Source organism: Chlorocebus sabaeus, chromosome 3 (genome assembly GCF_047675955.1).
Source record: "Chlorocebus sabaeus isolate Y175 chromosome 3, mChlSab1.0.hap1, whole genome shotgun sequence".
In the NCBI taxonomy this organism is placed as follows: Eukaryota; Metazoa; Chordata; class Mammalia; order Primates; family Cercopithecidae; genus Chlorocebus; species Chlorocebus sabaeus.
Genome location: NC_132906.1, coordinates 48,707,692 through 48,724,743, shown reverse-complemented (window position 1 = coordinate 48,724,743; position 17,052 = coordinate 48,707,692). Strand labels below are relative to the sequence as shown.

At 34.6% G+C, this 17,052-nt stretch overlaps 1 protein-coding gene across 7 annotated transcripts in view; it reads left to right on the top strand.

The window, feature by feature from the left end:
* The window catches only part of PCDH9 (protocadherin 9), a 951,590-nt gene that overhangs the window by 265,880 nt on the left and 668,658 nt on the right, over window positions 1–17,052 (top strand). Inside the window, exon 3 of one of the 7 annotated variants that reach the window (XM_073014382.1) lies at window positions 9,288–12,832. The exons of the other annotated variants lie outside the window; for them this stretch is intronic. Within the exon in view, the coding sequence (XP_072870483.1) occupies window positions 9,288–9,398 (111 nt within the window). The 3' untranslated portion in view covers window positions 9,399–12,832. Of the gene's footprint in view, window positions 1–9,287; window positions 12,833–17,052 lie in introns of those variants that run through there. 7 annotated transcript variants of the gene reach the window in all.

The window sequence follows — 17,052 nt, the reverse complement described above, 5'->3', positions numbered from 1 at the left end:
ATCAGTAAACATTATTCTGGAGGTTTGTGTTTGGTTTTGTTTATATTCATTTGCATATTATGGACTGCTGTTTGCATAATAAGACCACCGTTATTTCTAGTTAGTCCATGGGTGATTACACATATGAATAACACAATCGTGTATCCTTTGTGATATACATTATTGTAATCTATGAAAATATCCTGACTGTTCTCAGCACTGAAGATGAGTGAAACATGGTACAGAGTGTTAGATGACAATTCCACAGTATTATACTGCCATTTAAAAGGCAGAAGAGTCTAAAAACACACAATTTGTCCAAACAGACTTCAGATATGCAGAACTGTGGTTAGAAAACTGAGCTCATGCATGGCCACAGATCTGCACAACTTGGCCCCCTTTAATCAATATCTAGGACTGACACAATTGCACAGTGATCTGCATAGATAAGATGGTCAAATAATTAGACTGAATAGGCGGCAATTCTGACACTGATCATTATAGGCTAGACAAAAGAATTCAATACAGGTTAGCCCTTTGTTAAAAAAATAAATAAATAAACAGATGCCCTCAGTGACTTGTATGTATAATGGAAATGGGGAGTGGATTGGGGAATAACAGATTTCACTGCCAGAAACACTCCTACTGCCCTCTAAAAATCTTAGGATCAGTCTCAAAATCGAGAAGCGATCCAGAGTGAGAACTAAGGAGAAAAATCGTGGGTATGTGTGAGAATGGGGGGAGGGGGGGGCTAAGCCTTATTTTTTTTTCTTTTTTTGCCTTCTTGTCTTTTTTTAGAGAGGATCTCACTCCTAGTCTTGAGTGCAGTGGCATGAATCCTGGATTCAAGCAATCCTTTCATCTCAGCTTCCCCAGTAGTCAAGATACATGCATGCATCACTATGCTTGACTGATTTTTATTATTTCTTATTTTTTGTAGAGATGGGGATCTCGCTATGTTACCTATGCTAGTCTTGAACTCCTGGCCTCAAGTGATCCACCCTCCTTGGTCCCCCAAAATTCTGGGATTAGCAGCCTGAGTCACCCCACCCAGACCTTTAACTCTAATTTTTTCTTAAGGGCTGCCAAAGCAATAACTTGTTATTCTCAGTATGCATGAAGACCCACATAATACTACATATTTCAACAAATTATTTTTTAGGTTCTTCTGCAGTGAAAATTATGTGAAAGTAATAATCATCACACTATCTCTAGTTGTAATGCCACTAGATTTTCTGAAATTCTAATCAGTTTCAAGAAGCATCAACCTGGAACAACCTGCCTAGGTGTGAGATGATCTAGTTTTCCTTTCCAAGAATGTCTAAGGCATGTTTGTTTTTCCATTTCTTCTTTGAGAGTGTATTTACAATTGCATAAAAAGGGACAATTGTAACTAGATAATATCTTAAAATGCACATACATGCACATACTTTGGATACATAACCAAGACCTAAAATGTAATTGTTATTAATATGATTAAGACTTGTGATTTTTCCAGAAAGCACTTTTGCTTTAAACTTTCCCTCTCCAAAATAAAAACCAGCTAATTATGCTTCGAGAGTGTACACATGTCACACTTCAGATTTCTATATCAAGAAAATCTCATAACTGATATTAAGAAAACATTTAGGTTCTATAATTGATTCTGTGTATATCTGTGAAAATGGAATTTTGATAAAAAATCCCATTTTAGATGCTTTAGGTTGAAGCACAAACGTTTCTGAGATTTTGAGTAACAAATGCTATAAAGTGAATCAATCACTGTTTGTTATTGAAAAAAATGGTTTGAAAGAGAGGTATTTAATTGGTGCACATAATCCTGTTTCATGCAGAAAGTGCTGGGCAAGAAAGTCAAATTGAGATTTCTCAATCGTACTACTGAAATTCAAGAATACTGAAACTTTCTTTCACCTGACAGGATTATGCTATCAACATAATTGTAGGCTCTAGACTGTAGTGATTTCAATTTATTATTAGTATATAAGCTGCTGAATGTAACAATGGGCAATATTGAAATAGAAAATGTCCACATATGACATTCACTTTTTAAGACTCTGAATTCCAAAAAGGCTTAAATGATGAATTCTAAAAAATAAAAGTCAGTGGACTTAACACTGATTCATAACAAAGTATGGGTTGAAAATTAGATGTGTTGCAAACGTTAAAAAAATCAAATCACTAAGAGGTATTCACAGTAGCAAGAGTATCAAATAAAATTCGTTTTAACTTTGAAAAAATGAATTGACAACTTACTGAAATGCTAAGAAATAAATTAGCAATGCCAGTATGGCTTTTGACAGTCTTTCTTCTATTTCAGGGAAACAAATAGATGAATATGCTCGACATGTTACAGCTAAAGGGTTCCAGTGATACTTAAAGGGAATCTTTGTGTTCTGTGGTAACTGGCAGGCTGTGGATTGAGAAGGTCCCCATTGAAATTCTAGCTCTACTTAAGTGGTATTAAGTCATTCATATTTTTACTTTCTTTTTCTAAAAAATGTGAATAGCACACTAAATGGTTGTTATAACAGTTAAAGATCATATATATGTGGCTCCTAAAACATAATAAATAATCAAACATGGTAATATGTGGGTATCATCTTAGAAGGTTTCTGGTGTTGTGATATGGGTATTTGTACGTGGACTATTTTTTAACAATGATTTTAATGTTTGATAGCTTACTCTTATCATATTTACATGCAACACACAGTTGAACTGATAGCTAATGTATTAGATGATTGACAGAATCAAAGTTTAGAAAAGCTTAACTGATGGAAACAATATACCTGAGCCATCAGCATGAAATAAGGTCCTCCACTCTAATACAAGAAACCTACAAAAGAAGCAAGGTCGAAGGAGTCATGATTTGACAACAACTCATCTTAAAGACTTAGGTAGGAACTCTTAGTTGATTGTAAGTGGACTATGAGTCATGCTGTGATGAGAATGCCAAGAAAAGCTAATGGAATCTTGGGCATCTTTAATAGAAGTATACTGCATGAAGCCATGGGGGGTGATTCCCATAGTTCTCTGCCCTGATCAGTGTAACTGGAAGATAATGTAATGTTTTGGACATTGCATTTTAAGAGACATTGCAAAATTAGAAGATGACAAAGAAGCATCTGGAAATAAAGCCATGTAAGGATAGTTGGTGGGGAAAGTGTTATAGTCACCTGCAAGTATTTAAAAAGCTTTTACATGGAAAAAAAATAAACTTCTTTTAAACTTTATCTGACAAAACATAAGATTAATGGAAGTTATATAAGCAGGTAAATTTGGATTTTCTGTAATGAAGTAACTTCTTTCTAACAGAACTGCTAAAAATGGAATGCTTTCCCTTATGAGGTGGTAAATCTCTTGCCAATGTAAGTGTTGAAGCAGATGCTGAATGATCTCCTGTTAGAACTGGATGAGAGACTCCCTTATTCCACAAACATGAACCAAATGCATGCTAGGTTCCAGGGCTTCAAAAATAATAAACAGAGACCAGTATATGACATAACTTGGGTAATAGCATCATTTTCTAGGATTCAATGAAGGACCATCTAAACCACCCCAAGTCTTCTAATTATCCTGTAAATGCAAATTCTATAGTAGAGTTTAACAGGTTAAAATACAATGATCAAATTAAACCTTGGATGTCAAGATATTTAGTCTGATTTAAAGACTTTTGCATAGCATTTATTAAGGAAAAACTGTATTTTTTTGTACTTGTATTATTTGTTGTTATTTTGCATTCAGTGTTATTATAGTCTTGTATTGGGCTTATCTATGGTTTTAGATAAACTTGTTACTTATTAAATATGCATGTATGTCTCAATATTAGGGAAAAAATGTATTGCATTAAAACAGGACTCTCCTAAAGAACTTTCTGCAATGATGGAAATGTTCTATGTGTACATTAGCCAGTGCAATCGCTGCAGGTAGTTTCTGAGTACTCTAAATGTGACTAGTGTGATTGAGGAACTTTCAAATTTTATTTAATTTTTATTAGTTTAAATTTAAATAGCTACCTGTGGTGAAGAGCAACAGTGTTGGACAATGTGGCTTTAAACAACTGGATTAATCTGATATTACTACAAATAATTCCACCTGTCAATGAGCATGCATATATAAGACTAAAGGAACTATTTCTTCTCTTTGCCATTATAAGGATTTAGATACATTCTGCCATTTTAGGTGATTTTTTTCTCTAATATAACTTGGAATCTGTCTTATGTTTGACAGAGTATAGTATCCTTGGTTCTTTAAACCTGACTTCACAATTTTCAAGTTGGGAGCCACCTTCGCATAGTCCTCCTTCCTTGTTCCTTTTCTTTTACATTGATCTGCAAGTTAAGCACTGAATTTTTCATTTGATATATTTATTTATTCATATATTTGGGGGTAGGCTATGTTCTGCTTTTAGTTTACCCATTTGACTTGATGCCATTCCATTCTGTTTGCTCACATATCCTGATTCAAAGTTACTAACAACTCCTGTAATGATTTTCCAATTTTCTTCTCTATTTCATATTCCTTGTCTCATTCTCCCACCTCTTCACTGTAGACTTCATTTTTAAATATTCTTTTGGATGAGCCACTGCAACTATGAACACTGTCATGCCCTCATGACCCTTCATCAAAAGAGCTCAGGCGCAAAAATTACTGTGAATAGTTTTTACTTTACTATGAAGGCAGCTAACAAAATGTCATCTTAAAATCATGGAATTATAGAAATTTGTAGCAAACATGAATTGAAGAAATGTTTCAACCTCTCTACTGCTTTTTGCTAAACCTGGTTTTCTTGTCACTTCTACTCTTTCAAGGAAATATATCTGAATATTTCCTAGTAAATGGTTCTATTTTCCTAAAATCATCCTCCTTATTGGCAGCCCTGACTGAGGGTCTATCATTACAGACACCATAGAGAGTAGTATGCTGAAGAATTTACATACACACCTTCATTTAGCTGTTTTAAAGTTTGGAATTGTTTTCGTCACCCACAGTTTCTACTGCATCACTTGTTTCTTATTCAGTTTGGTATCTTTTATAAACATGTTTTATGTTACCTCATTTGATACTTGAAACAACTCAAACAACAAGTTTGGTAGGTGGGGTAGTCAGTAGCGTCCCTGTTTGGAAAAGGGAAATAGAAGCTCAGAAACCCAAGGGGCTTGCGCAAGAGTTTGTGTGTACTGAGTTGCTGAGGTGGGAGATGAACCAGGCCCTCTCTGGCTTGAAACACCTAATCTCCATGTCCAGAAATAAGAAGAGCCAAGTAAATATATGATACATATTTCTTTAAAATATGGCATGCAAATTCATCTATTTCTTCATGTATGTCATAAATTAGTACTGAGAACAATTCCAAAAAGATTTAGGTGACCTAAATTCAATTCTTAAAAATATAAAGTATTCTTTGACCTTGAATTTCTGGCTTTTTCGCTTAATATATGATTAGGTATTGATTTGCATGTTTTAAAGAAATATATATATATAATATTTTACATAAGAATTTACATCTACTTTTACATATTTTATCTTCTGTTTAATGCAATTACTATAACCGACATTAAAAATAATCAGAACTTATTCTATTAATATGGTAATAATGTTATAACCTTCACGATGTTATTAAGGCATAATGAGTTGCTGTGATTAAAAATAATCGTTTATTCATAAGCAATACAATAAATAAATTATGGAAACTTCTGCAATCGATTAATAATAAACTTCTGGTCTAAGATGTGATGGCCCTGATGGAGGAAAAAAACCAATTTAATATAAATAAAAGAAAAGGAGACTTGTAAACGGTCACATTTGGAATCTTTGAGCTGGTTGTTCTTGGGATATATAAAGGAAGCTGCAATAGCTTGATGAGTGTAATCTGGAAGACTTCCTAAGCATATGGAGTGGTGAGAAAAAGTGGCACAGAAATGCTAGCTAGGAAAGATGAAAATTGGATAAATTAAGGGAAAAGCCTGGGGGAAGGGAAATGCCTGGAGGAAGGAAACGAGAACAGATGTTGAAATGGCCATTGTGTCTTTTGACATCAGGAGATTAATTTGACTATGCTCTTTAAAAGAATAAGCTCCTATAATAGTTCAATAAAGGGCTACACTGGCTGAAATGGTTAAGGAAGATTTTACATAATGTAAGTTTCCAATTTCCACATATTGATTAAAGTAGAACTTAGAATTAAGATTGTCCAGTAATGGGTAAGCTGGAGTTTTAAATTTTATTCATTATATAACATAATTATTTTATTTTAAAATGTGTGTTATTTTTCTTCTTCATGTAAGGATATTTTGCAGTGTCAAAAATTTTAAATACTTTATTCATTTCTAAAAAGAAATGTTTAAATTTTTTTTTCTCCAAAATGTGCAAGAACTTGCTGGCTGTAATTATTTAATGCATTATCTCTAGTAAATGGATATATATATATATTTAATAATTTTAGACTTTTATTTGACAATTGTTAGGTAGATACAAAATGTGTAATTTGGTAATGCTCTTGGATTTTCATGTGCTCCAGATCTCTCAGTCAAAAAAAATTACAACATGAATTAGTCTTGAGCACACACATTCACTTTAAAAGAGTATTTATGTATAGGTGTTTGTTCTAGATAAGTGAAGGAATATTTCTAGAATAGCATCTTGTCTATCATTCTGACAGACATTTTGCCAAGAAAGGACTCAAGAGATTTAAAAAAAATCCTTAATTGAAGATTTGTTAGAATCCTGAAAAAAAAATATATATATATGTGTGTGTGTAATATATAAAATATGTATTACATTTTGCCCGGGAAAGCATTTCATAGATGATTTCTGCTCACAGATTGAGATATAAATAGATTGAGTCATAAAAGGCACATAGTAGGTTCATGTTACCTTAAAGCAATCATTGAAGTGAAAAAGCTAACGTAGAGAATTTGACAGTGACCTGGTAGATCAAAGCCAAGAAGGAATGCAATAGCTTTGGGTCATAGGTGTAGAGTTTCTTTCTCTCTCAGTGCTAAAGTGTACAATCACTGCAATTCATTTCCCTAATGTTTTTTTTTTTTTGTTACTAGTACCATTAGATTTGTTTTGCCTGTCTTTATCTGGTTTGCTTAGCCTTGTCTTAGAGGAAGTAAAAAATACGAGCACAGAGGGAGTACTCCATTTGAGCCTAATCTTTAAATGTATCAGACAGCATTTTGTTCTCTAAAAAGTTATAGAGAATAATATTTTGTTACATATCTATATATTGCTTACTCTGTTACCAATAAAGATATCCATGTTACACTTGGTTTTTTGAATATAGGCAACAGCTAAGTTTGCACTATTTATTTATGTTTTGCAGTTAGAGAACTCATAGATTATCCATATAGATCTAATTTATTATTTGTTTTATTATTAAGTCTGGAAACTACTAATAGTATTGCTAGTAGTTTTAATATGTATTACATTACAATTTTAATGTGTTACTTGACACATAAACTTACTCTAAGAGAACATCTAACATATTACACCAATTTCCACAAAAAATATAAAAAATTTGCATTATCAAAATTGTTGCTATACACAAGATCAGAAACATACAAATTTCTCTGTTTTTAGATTGAAAAACTCATATGTCCATTGTACATTGACTCATTAAATTTTGTTTTTTGTTATATCCCAAAAGAAGAATAATGAATTTTTGGAGTGTTCACGTGAAGATGCTGGTCCTATCTTTGTCACTTTTGCCTAACACATGTATTTATAAGATTATTTGAATATTATATCACATATCTCTGCATTATTAGGGGAAAAGGGGACAAATTTTAAGAAGTGCTAACACCAATGATAAAAATCAAAGTCTATCAACGTGGTGCACTTAGTAAGGAAATCATTAAAAATTTCGAAGTAGTGATTTAAAAAATTTAATTAAATTCCCATTGGAACCCAACTTCTAGATATTCAATTATGAAAAAGAAATAAACCAAAGAGCAAATATGAAACGCTGGAAATGAGATTGTACTTAAAAGCCAAAGTGTAATTTGGGAATTTATACAATGTTTTGCTTCTCTCTTCATAGTACAATAATCTAATGTTTGATTTTGGCACTTTGCCTTTTCCTGTAATATTTCAGTGATGTGTTATAGGAGTCTCCAGCCCCGAGGCTATGAACTGGTACCAGTCTGTGGTCTATTGGGGTCCCAGGGTTGCACAGCAGGAGATGAGTGTTGGCGAGCAAAGCTTCATCTGTACTTATAACTGCTCTCCATTGTTCACATTACTGTCTGAGCTCTGCCGCCTGTCAAATCAGCAGCAGAATTAGATTCTCATAGGAGTGCAAACCCTGTTGTGAACTGAGCATGTGAGGGTTCTAGGTTGTGTACTTATGAGAATCTAATGCCTGATGATCTGTCACTATCTCCATCACCTGCAGATAGGACCATCTAGTTGCAGGAAAACAAGCTCAGGGTTCCTACTGATTCCACTTTATGATGAGCTGTGTAATTATTTCATTATATATTACAACATAATAATTGAAATAAAGTGCACAATAAATGTAATGTGCTTGAATCATCCTGAAACAATACCCCTGGCCCCCAACCCTGATCCATGGGAAATTCTCTACGAAAGTGGTTCTTGGTGCCAAAAAGTTGGGAACCACTGATGCATTCTAAATAAAAGGGAAGATCTCCTTATACAGCAAAGTGTGGCATAACAACATTTCAGTCAATGATGGACTACATATACAAAGGTGTTTCCATAATATTAGAATACAATATTTTCTATATTTAGATATGTTTAGATACACAAATACATACCACTTTGTTATAATTGCCTCCAGTGTTTACTACAGTAACGCTAGTTTTTGTAGGCTAGAAGCGATAGGCTATACCATATAACCTAGGTATATAGTAGGCTATCCCATCTAGCTTTGTGTCAGTGTGCTCTATGATGTTCTCACAATTACAAAATTACCCAATGACACATTTCTCAGTTCTAATCACCCTCATTAAGTGACATATGACTGTCATTGATGATGTTTTTCTTTGGAGGTGTCTTGAGAAGTACTTGAGAAGCTTTTCGAACTCATTCAGTTTTGCAGCTGTGCTGGAGTACCTGCAGATACCTAACATCCCTATCTAACTGTGGATCTACGAAAGTGACATGTGTCTTCATTTAGAAGATTAAAATTCTTAGTCATGCCATCATCAAACTTTATTCATCAAAAATCCTTTTCCTTATCCCTCTCTCCAATGGAACCAATTTTATCAAATGAATTTTTAAGAAATTGCTTGTTTTACAATTTTTATTAGCCAAAGACAGCTATGTTTTTTTTTTCTTAGATGGTGTCTCACTCTGTTGCCAGACTGGAGTGCCGTGGCACAATCTCAGCTCACTGCAACCTCCGCCTCCTGGATTCAAGCAAAATTCTCCTGCCTCAGTCTCCCGAGTAGCTGGGATTACAGGTGCATGCCTCCATGCCCAGCTAATTTTTGTATTTTTAGTAGAGACAGGGTTTCACCATGTTGGTCAGGCTGGTCTCAAACTCCTGGTCTCGTTATCCACCCGCCTCGGCCTCCCAAAGTGCTGGGATTATAGGTGTGAGCCACCGCACCTGGCCATCTATGATTTATAATCAAAGTTTATCATCAACATAAAAAAATTAATGTAATTTTTTCTTAATCAATTTCATTCTAATGGAAAAATTGATACTTTTGGCTTTGCAGCCTTACATTGATTGGGTTAACATTTAAGTTACATTAGTTTTTTGGAGATGGGGACTCACTATGTTGCCCAGGCTGGTCTCAAACTCCTGGGCTCAAGTAACACCCTCACCTCAGTCTTCCAAAGTGCTGAGATTATAGACCTGAGCCTCAATACCCAGCCTTTCATTGATTTAATTTAATTTCAGTATTTCTTAAATTTTGAAAATGTACATAGAGGCTTCTATTCCTTCCTTTGAGGTCCCACTTAAGGATTCCACTGATTTTGTTAGTTAAATCGATAATTATTTTTTTAGCATCAGGAGATGGGTCTGGTATTGGGACACAATGTTGACACAAAAGTGACTTGTTTTTTTGCCATTATTGTGCTCAAAGTCCAGCAGACCTTATTTCAGCAATATAATCCCCATGTCATACATAGGCAGAGAAAAAACACTGCACTCTCTGATTGTTTTTATACCACCCCTTTTAAAATGAAACATCAGTAGAGTATTGGAGCACATACTTTCAATAGCATTACAGTGTTTGTTTTGGCTTTATTTTTAAGTTGTATATTTAAAATAAGTAGACATGGTAATTTTTTGTACCATAATCATGTCAAAGTCAGTACAAATCAGTTGAAGACACAAATAGAAGATAGACAAAGGTTTGAATATACAAAAGAATGTATATATTTATTCATTAAAATTGATTTTTATAGTTACTAGTTTTCAGAGATAACCAATAAATCAATTGTATAGTGTTTTGATTATTTTACCAATTGATACTCTAAAGAGGTTAACCCTCAATAGAAACAAAACTCAAGATGCTTAAATATATATGATTTTGAAAAACAAAATAAACACTATTTTTACAATTTAGTAAGCTGATTGAATGTTACTAACATGAATTGTGTTAGTGATTCTGTACCTCTTTGAATATTTTCTTCATTCTATACAGTACATTGAGACTGTAATGAAAGCTACTATTTTATGTTTTCTTAACTGCCCAGCTGTAAATTTTATAAAAGTAATAATTATAACATCAATGGCTAAAATATTTACAGTTTGTAAATAGAAATTATTTGTATCTTTACTACTTCATGTAAAATTCAAAGAAAATGACGTGAGAGTGACCTTCATTATTTCTTGGGCAGAATTTAATTAACAGAAGAACAACTCCTTCCATCAACCCACTGTGACCCTTTGAAATTCTTTAGAGTGCTTGAGTTTCTATCATGAATTCTTTATAGGGTTTTCAAAATTACTGAATGAAAGACAGTAGATGGAATAAATGTAGATTATAACTTACATGGTAGTCAACAAAGCACTGTGATTCACATAGTGTCCAATGAAATGGCATTGCTTAGAAATATTTAATTGTATGTCACTTTAAAAAATTAAAACCATTCTTTTGTGATTATTTTCTTTTAAACTGCTTCTGTAAGATGTTTATAGAACACTGACAACTAATTCTGGCTGATGATCAGAGCTCTGTTTGAAATTAAATATATTTGTAAGTGAATGTGAGGTCAGCAGGGGGGTTTTGATTTCAGTCCAGTTACAAAAATTTAAAAACTGATCTTTCTTGCATGTAAGTCAATTTGCAAACAAAGCTTTCAGATAATTCTGTGAGAACTTTGTCTTTTATTCTTCTTCGTGTCAAAATCTCTCCCTAATAAGTATTCTGATTTGTTAGATGCTGTTTTAGAATACTGAGTCACTAAGAAATGACAGTGTGCTTAGTAAGTTAAATGGGTTCAGAAACCATGAAAAACTTTGACATAGAGAGTCTCAAGCATTTCATAAAATATGCTAATTTCTGGTTCATTGATTAAGGTTTGGTGACTTAATAAAAAAGGTAATCCATCTTCTTAGTCACAAAAGTATATTCTTCTCTTTTTATTTATTTTTATTTTTATTTTTATTTTTTCGAGACAAGGTCTCACTCTCTTGCCCAGGGTGGAGTGCAGTGATGCAGTCATAATTTACTACAGTCTCAAACTCCTGAGCTCAAGTAATCCTCCTACTTCAGCCTCCCAAGTAGCTGGAACTACAAGTGTGTGCCACCACACCCAGCTAATTTTTTGTTTCTGCAGAGACAGGGTCCTGCCATGTTGCCCAGGCTGGTCTCATACTCCCGGCCTCAAGCAATCCTCCCACCTGGGCCTTCCAAGCCACTGAAATTACAAGCCTGAGCCACTGAATCAGGCCCCGGATGTCTTTTCTTAGGTAATTTCTTAATTGATCATTTCAATTATTAAGTTTACAATTGGCCAAATATTTTCAGAATTTCTTTCTTATTGAAATCATGCTATTCTTGGTAATTTACAAATGACAGATACTCTTATAGAAAAAAAGTGATGTAGAATGTTGTTTATTGTTTTTTAAATTTTAAAGTCACACTTTCCTTATTGTACCTGCTATCAAATTCATTTAAGATTTTTGGAGGTTCTAAGTGACACCTCTTATATGTGTTTCATGTTATGTGAGAAATATTACCTTCAAATATGTGTTTTTATCATGCTCTTTAAAAGGTGACTAATTACTTAAATTTTTCTAAACTTAAGGATGTACGTCTGTTATTTAAAATTGTATTAACCCGCATAAGCTCTTATTTTAATGTATGTACGGTCTTCTCACAAACTAAAATATTTGTGATTATTTAAAACTAAAGTACTAAAAGTGGAAGAAAAGCTAAAGGTTGAGTTTAGTACAGAAACAACAGCAAGTTTTCCAAGAAAAACTACAGTCAGACCAATAAGAAGGGAAATTTAAATAGTTTCATTTCTGAGAAAAATGTCTAAGTATAAAACATGGCATGACGAATCTCTGTAGAGAGAACCACCTCCTCTCTAGCGTGGGTACTTAGCTGAGTGACACTTCAGTGGAAATGGGGAGAGCTCCTATTTATGTTTAACTTAGCTTAAAAACAGCAGCAAAGCTCTGTGCCTAATATAGAAATGCTCTCAGAAGATCTAGCCCATTTCATGAGAAAATAAAAGAACAAAAACTTTAAAAAAAAAATACATCAATGAATAGCCTGTCCTAGTTGTACTTCTAAGAGCGAAAAATGAATGGAAGAATGTTTTTGGTAATGTCGTAATATGTGTGAAAAAAATATCAGCCCTTCAATATTAACTGCTATACAGTGTGTGTTTATAAAATTAAAGCCACTTAAATCCATGTTACTGATTCCTCATCTTTCTCTACTCTGTTTATTTCTAGCCTCATAAAATTTAAGGCATGTCATGAAAGAAAGTGAACAATGAATTATTCTATATCAATGCAACTCCCTGACTGTATTTTATCATCTGAAGCAATCTCTACTTCTTTAGATTTTATTATTTCCAGTCTGCAAAATTAGTCATAGAATTCCGTGTTTTTCACCCAGCCCATCTCATACTTTGAACTTTGTAAACACTCCTATTATAGTACTCAGTCTCCAGGATTACCCTCTTCATTATTAGCTTTCATTTCAAGGAGTTGCTCTGTTACAACCATATTGTACACTCCATCAAATTCACTTTTGTGTTTTCATTTATTTCATTTCTTCTGCCCTCAAATGGGGGGATCTCTTAATCTTGAACATACCTTTGTGTATAATTCTTCCTCTTCTACATATCAATCATATCTCTCCTGGTTTTTGAAGCCGGAATTCTCCAGTTAGGTGAAATAAACCAAATATCTTCGTTATCTTTTCTTAAAATCTTATCATATTAATTCATCATAAAAAGTATAATGTCACCTCTCAAATTTTACTAATAACTCCCTTTATACTTTACATTGGTATTAGTTACCTCAAGATACTAAAACAAAATACCACAGACTGGGTGATTAAAACCACATAATTTATTTCTCAAATTTCTGGAAACTGGAAGTATGAAATCAGAGACCAGCATTGTTGGGTTCTATGAGGACTGTCCTCCTAGCTTGCCTTCTTAGTGTGTCTCCACATGGCAGAGAGTGAAAGACAGTGAGTGTGTGTGTGTGTGAGAGAGAGGTGTCTCTGGTGTCTCTTCTCATAAGGACAGTATTCCATCATGAGGGCCCCATTTTCATGACCTCATCTAAACCTAATTATCTCTCAAAGGCCCCATCTCCAAATACCTCATGGAGGAATGGAGGGTTAGGGCTTTCATTTCAGTTCACAGCAACTTCTCTAAAATATTTAACATTGCTGACTGGCCTTTCTTTAGGAGAGAACCTGTTTTTCACTTCATGACATCCCTCCAATGCATCTTCATTTACTTTATCAAAAACATCAGTGAGGTCACAGATTCCCAACAGGCATCACATTTGCAGATTATGTAAAACTTGGAGGGATAGTACTCTGTTAGAAGGTTATCTTGTAAGCTGGACAAAAGTAAGTGTAAAAAAAGAGTTCATTGCAGCTACCTGCACAAGTATGGTTGGAGGATTATGTGGCTTATCAGCACATGTCAGAAAGATGTTGGGATTTTAGTTTCAGGAAGTCTCAATATTAGTCAATAGTGTGATGTGACTGCCAAAGTGCAAATGCAATTTTAAGCTTCTTTAGTCAGCACACAGCTTCCAAAGTAAGGGAGATAAAAACCTCACTCTATGCTGTATCTAACTACAAAGCATTGTTACATTAAATTGTGGGTGCTACAATTCAGTGATAATATTAGGGTGAATCAAAACCAAGCCTTTAGCCCCTGTGAAAATATAGAAAATTCAGTCTGGAGATAAACCAACTTGGAAGCCAGGGTTTCAAATGTCTCATATATTGGAATAAAATGCCAGTCCAAATTAAAAATAATTCCTGAGTATGCTTTGGTGGGGGGAGTAGGGAAGAAGTGGTTGCAGTGCAAAACAGCAATAATGGCCTATCCAAATATACAAACACTTAGGGATATGACACATAGTCAAATTTCTACTTTCTTTGTTTTTGAGACGGATTCTCACTCTGCCTCCCAGCGTGGAGTGCAGCGGTGCCATCTCAGCTCACTGCAACTGCCACCTCCTGGGTTCAAGCGATTCTCATACCTCAGTCTCCCGAGTACCTGGGACTACAGCTGTGTGCCACCACGGTCGGCTAATTTTTGTATTTTTGGTAGATAGGGGGTTTTACCATGTTGCCAGGCTGGTCTCAAACTCCTGACCTCAGGTGATCAGCCCGTCTCGGCCTCCCAAATTGCTGTGATTACAGGTGTGAGCCACCGCACCTGGACAAATTTCTACTGGTAATACTGAAAACAGCTATGATTTATTGATTATTACATAACCTCACCTTTTTAAAAAAATTTAAGCCTCATTATTGTCTGCACTTCAGTCATTACCAAGGTCACCTTGGAGGCAATTTAATACATCATCTCCATTTACAAGTTACTTGAGAAACAGTACTTTTTGAACTTGATGTTCTTCCTAGAAACTTTTGTTTCAAGCCAAAATTAGCCATATTTTCATTCATTTTTTTAGTCAGCAGATGAGTTTTGAGCCCCTCCTAGCTGTCAGGTACTGTTGTAGATACAGGTAATGGGGTTGACTCAGTGAGAAAGGTAACAAAGCTCAGCCCTGTGTTTTTTGTTTGTTTCTATTTTTTTGGCACGGAGTTTCTGGGGTGCAATGGTGTAATCTTAGCTCACTGTAACCTCCGCCTCCTGGGTTCAAGCAATTCTCCTGCCTCAGCTTTCTGAGTAGCTGGGATTACAGGCACTGGCCACCACACCTTTTATTTTATTTATTTATTTTTTTTGTATTTTTAGTAGAAACGGGGTTTCACCATGTTGGCCAGGCTGGTCTCGAACTCCTGACCTCAAGTGAGTCACCGTGCCTGACCAATAGCCCTATGTTCTTATATTTGCATAACAAGAGAATAATTTATTTTTAGTTCATCCCTCATGTATCTATTTGTCATTGCCATAACAAATGCAATTTCTCCCTTGAATTTTTAAAGTGATCTTTAAAATGTATCTTATCTAAGTTATAGAATACTTGCAAATTTTAGTTCATCCCTCCTGACCAGTTATTAAAGTGTGTTTAAAGCACTTTGTCATCTTTTTTTAAATAGTTGACCTCTTTACGCATCCAAAATAAGAATTGATTCATGTTTGCAAAGGCTGATGTGTTTTTTTCAAACAGGTTTCATAACATGAAAGAATCTTTAAAAGGCCCAACAGTGTGATCCCTTTTGTTCTGAGGCATAGTTTTCAGAAAAAAAAAATCACCTTATTTAAGCATTATATGGTGCTTGATAAATCTTTAAAAAGTGGAATGATGACTCTTCCTGGCTCCAAAGGACCAATTTTGGGGGACAGATCTCAACTGATTTTATTTATTTTCATAGTTAAAATTCTTCCTTAATGTTCTCATAATTTTAATGCTCTAATAAATAAGCTGATTAGGAGAGTAAGTTTACTGTCACTGAAACCCCTAACATAGAGCTGGATGACCAACATTTGATTGATTGATAGTGATTGAAGAGCTCTATCAGAGAATCTTTAATTCTCTCAGAATTCTGATCTTTCACATTATTTTAACCTGGCAAGAGGTTTTAAGTAATCAGATGGCAAATAGTCAATAATATGCTCTTGAGCAAGGGTAGGTGGTGATCAGGGTTGTGATTTAAAATATTCTATCTCAGAAAGGGCAAGTTTAGGACGAGGGCTCCTATTCTTAGTCTGTGAGAGGGAGGGCATGCGTTTTGGTATTGTACTTTGTGCCCAGAGCATAACTGGGTCCATGGACTGAGACCTGCGGTAGTGTACATCTCAGGGATTTCATCCAAGATACTATGGAAGGAACCCAAGTATCCTTTACTGATACACCCAGCATCCTTGGTAAATTTGATCATTCAAGGTAGTGTTTCCCTTGCAATAACCCAGAAACAGCTCTCTCTGTCAGCTCCAGCTTATCCAATATTTAGATTGAAAAATTGTGGGAGTCTATGCAGTAAGTGCAGAGCCATGGGCACAGGTTAAATCTGAAATCACTAAGAGAGTGATTTTGTGCAAGGACTTAATCTCTCTGATTACCAGTTTTATGGATAATGAAGAAAATAGTTTTTATCTTGCAAGATTGTTGTGAGATTATATAAATATAATATGTACATATATAATTATGTATTTATACATATGGCGCACACACACACATATTAAAGAGAGAATGTTGTAAGTGTCATAGGATCATAAGACATGGGCTAGGAGCAGTTGGGGAACATTAAGAAAAGTAGATAATTGTGTTATTTCAAGGTGGCAACAGCTCCTGATACTTGGTAGATGTTATTGCTCAGCCGCACTGTTTTAGAGGGGTGGCCCTTCCTAATCAGATGCTTCTTCATTTGATATTTTGCCCTGGATACATTTAGCTACCTAGTGTGAAGCATCCTGGCTGTCACATGTCCCTGAAATTGTAGTTGTTTTCCTGAACTGCAAAACTACTAT